Genomic DNA, 1,892 nt, shown 5'->3' with positions numbered 1-1,892 from the left:
TTTTTTAAATAATTCTAGAATTAATATATAGTTTGAATTATAGATATAGGTTTTAACGTTGTAGCTGCATGTATAAAATTGTGATATGCGAATATTAATGAATAACGATGTAATGGGATGCACGCAATCGCTATTTAATACAGTCGATATTATAAATCTATCTATAAACTATTGCTTCCTACTTTGAAATGACACGAATTTCTTAACAACTTCGTTAACGTCCTTGCATCGATGTACGTGTATACATCACAATGTATTCGTGAATATCACGGATAAAATATATTATGTCAACGTACGCCTTTCGAATTGATCGGTTTTTTTTAAATGCCGACAATATTAAACACGCATCCATTGATCTTACAACGCTTTCAGTGCCTATTTGGATAGACAATACTTAAAAACATCTTAATAATTTTACAGCAATAAATGTATCATATTTTGCGGACATTAAAGTATAATACACAATAGACGCATTTATGTTTCTTTCCTCCAATGACTATTAACAATTACCATTTATGTAGTGTAAAAAGTATATTAAAGTGGTACAATTGAGTCCGACGGAAAAGACGTATCTTGTAGTTTATTCTCATCAGAATTTCTCCAAAATATACTGTATACAATATTTTACTTTACGTATAAATATATACAGTTGTAATATGAGAGCGCACTAGGTATCATTTAGTGTGACTCAGACATGAGATTGAGCAGTGCGCAATATTCTACTTTATATGTCTCAGAAGATGCACTACCTTCTTTAGTGTAGTTTTACTTTATTTTTGTGGTAGTTATAGTGCTTGTGATATCCATTTACTTTGCGTCTAAGCACAGAGGTATAAATTGATTAATTAATTTCTTCTCTTAAGATAACTAACAGCTTTAGTAATGTCCTGCCCGCATTACTTGTATCATGAAAATATTTACACTGTTTAGGATACTAATTAATGATTACGATATTCCATAATAGGTTTATAGGATATGAGATCATTGTTTAGGGGGGCTAATCAGCATAAACAATGAACTGTTGGTTATCCACATCTGCAACTTCAACTTGAACAAATTGAGGTTGTTGAAGTTGTATTTGTTGTACTTGTCTCCCAATAGCATTACGTGACCTATAAAAATTAAACATTTCATGTTATCAAATAATTTTTTATTACCTTTCAGTTAAAAAATAATAAGTTGATTACTTACTTAGCCTTTGCATGTGTTAATATATGTGATTTTAAATTTGTTGATTGTGCAAATTTTTTGCTGCATCCATCAAATGGGCAAACATAAGGTCTATCTCCTGTATGAATTCTAACATGAGTACGAAGATTGAAGTCCAGACTAAACCTTTTACCACATCCTTCAAATGTACACTGGAAAGGTTTTTCTCCTGTATGAACCAACTGATGCCTCTTCAATTTCGAACTTTCAACAAAAGCTTTTCCACATTCTGCACATACATGTACTCTTGGTCCATGGGTGTGTAAATGTTTACGCATTGCACTATTATCTCTGAACATTTTTGTGCATCCTTTGTGTGGACAGGCTATAGTGCGTTCAACACCGTCTAAAACAGGTGGTTTGCGTACTTTCAATTTGTGACCAGGCCTAGCAAATTCTGCCAGCTGTTTTGGGTCCGAAAGGTCAAGACCTGGCATTCCATCAGAAATGGAGCTTCCAGAGTGATTGAATTTGGCATTGGATTTACCAGTCATGTATTCTGTGTAGTCTGGATCAGGCTCTGGATTTGAGCCTTCATCTGGAACATCCACCAGGTGAGGAGCTAATAGGACACTCCCTTTAACAACAACAAACAAGCAGTCCCAAACAAAAGCTACTGTATTTGTTTCATTATTTAAATCATGTATTTTTATTTGTATATATTAGAACATAGATTTTTACAG

The 1,892-nt window shown here is 33.1% G+C and overlaps 1 protein-coding gene across 2 annotated transcripts in view; it reads right to left on the bottom strand.

Annotated features, from left to right (window-relative positions):
• Nucleotides 1-558: 558 nt before the first annotated feature.
• LOC108574374 (transcriptional repressor protein YY1-like) overlaps nucleotides 559-1,892 on the bottom strand; it is a 2,850-nt gene continuing 1,516 nt past the window's right edge. The window contains exons 2-3 of one of the 2 annotated variants that reach the window (XM_017936954.1): nucleotides 1,192-1,786; nucleotides 559-1,112 (exon numbers count right to left, since the gene is read on the bottom strand). In XM_017936954.1, the coding sequence (XP_017792443.1) occupies nucleotides 998-1,112; nucleotides 1,192-1,786 (710 nt within the window). In that variant the 3' untranslated portion in view covers nucleotides 559-997. The remainder of the gene's footprint in view (nucleotides 1,113-1,191; nucleotides 1,787-1,892) is intronic. The other variant, XM_017936955.1, reaches the window with a different exon arrangement.

Source organism: Habropoda laboriosa, unplaced genomic scaffold, assembly GCF_001263275.1.
Source record: "Habropoda laboriosa isolate 0110345459 unplaced genomic scaffold, ASM126327v1 scaffold205, whole genome shotgun sequence".
Classification (NCBI taxonomy): Eukaryota; Metazoa; Arthropoda; class Insecta; order Hymenoptera; family Apidae; genus Habropoda; species Habropoda laboriosa.
This window is presented reverse-complemented; position numbering and strand designations above follow the sequence as displayed.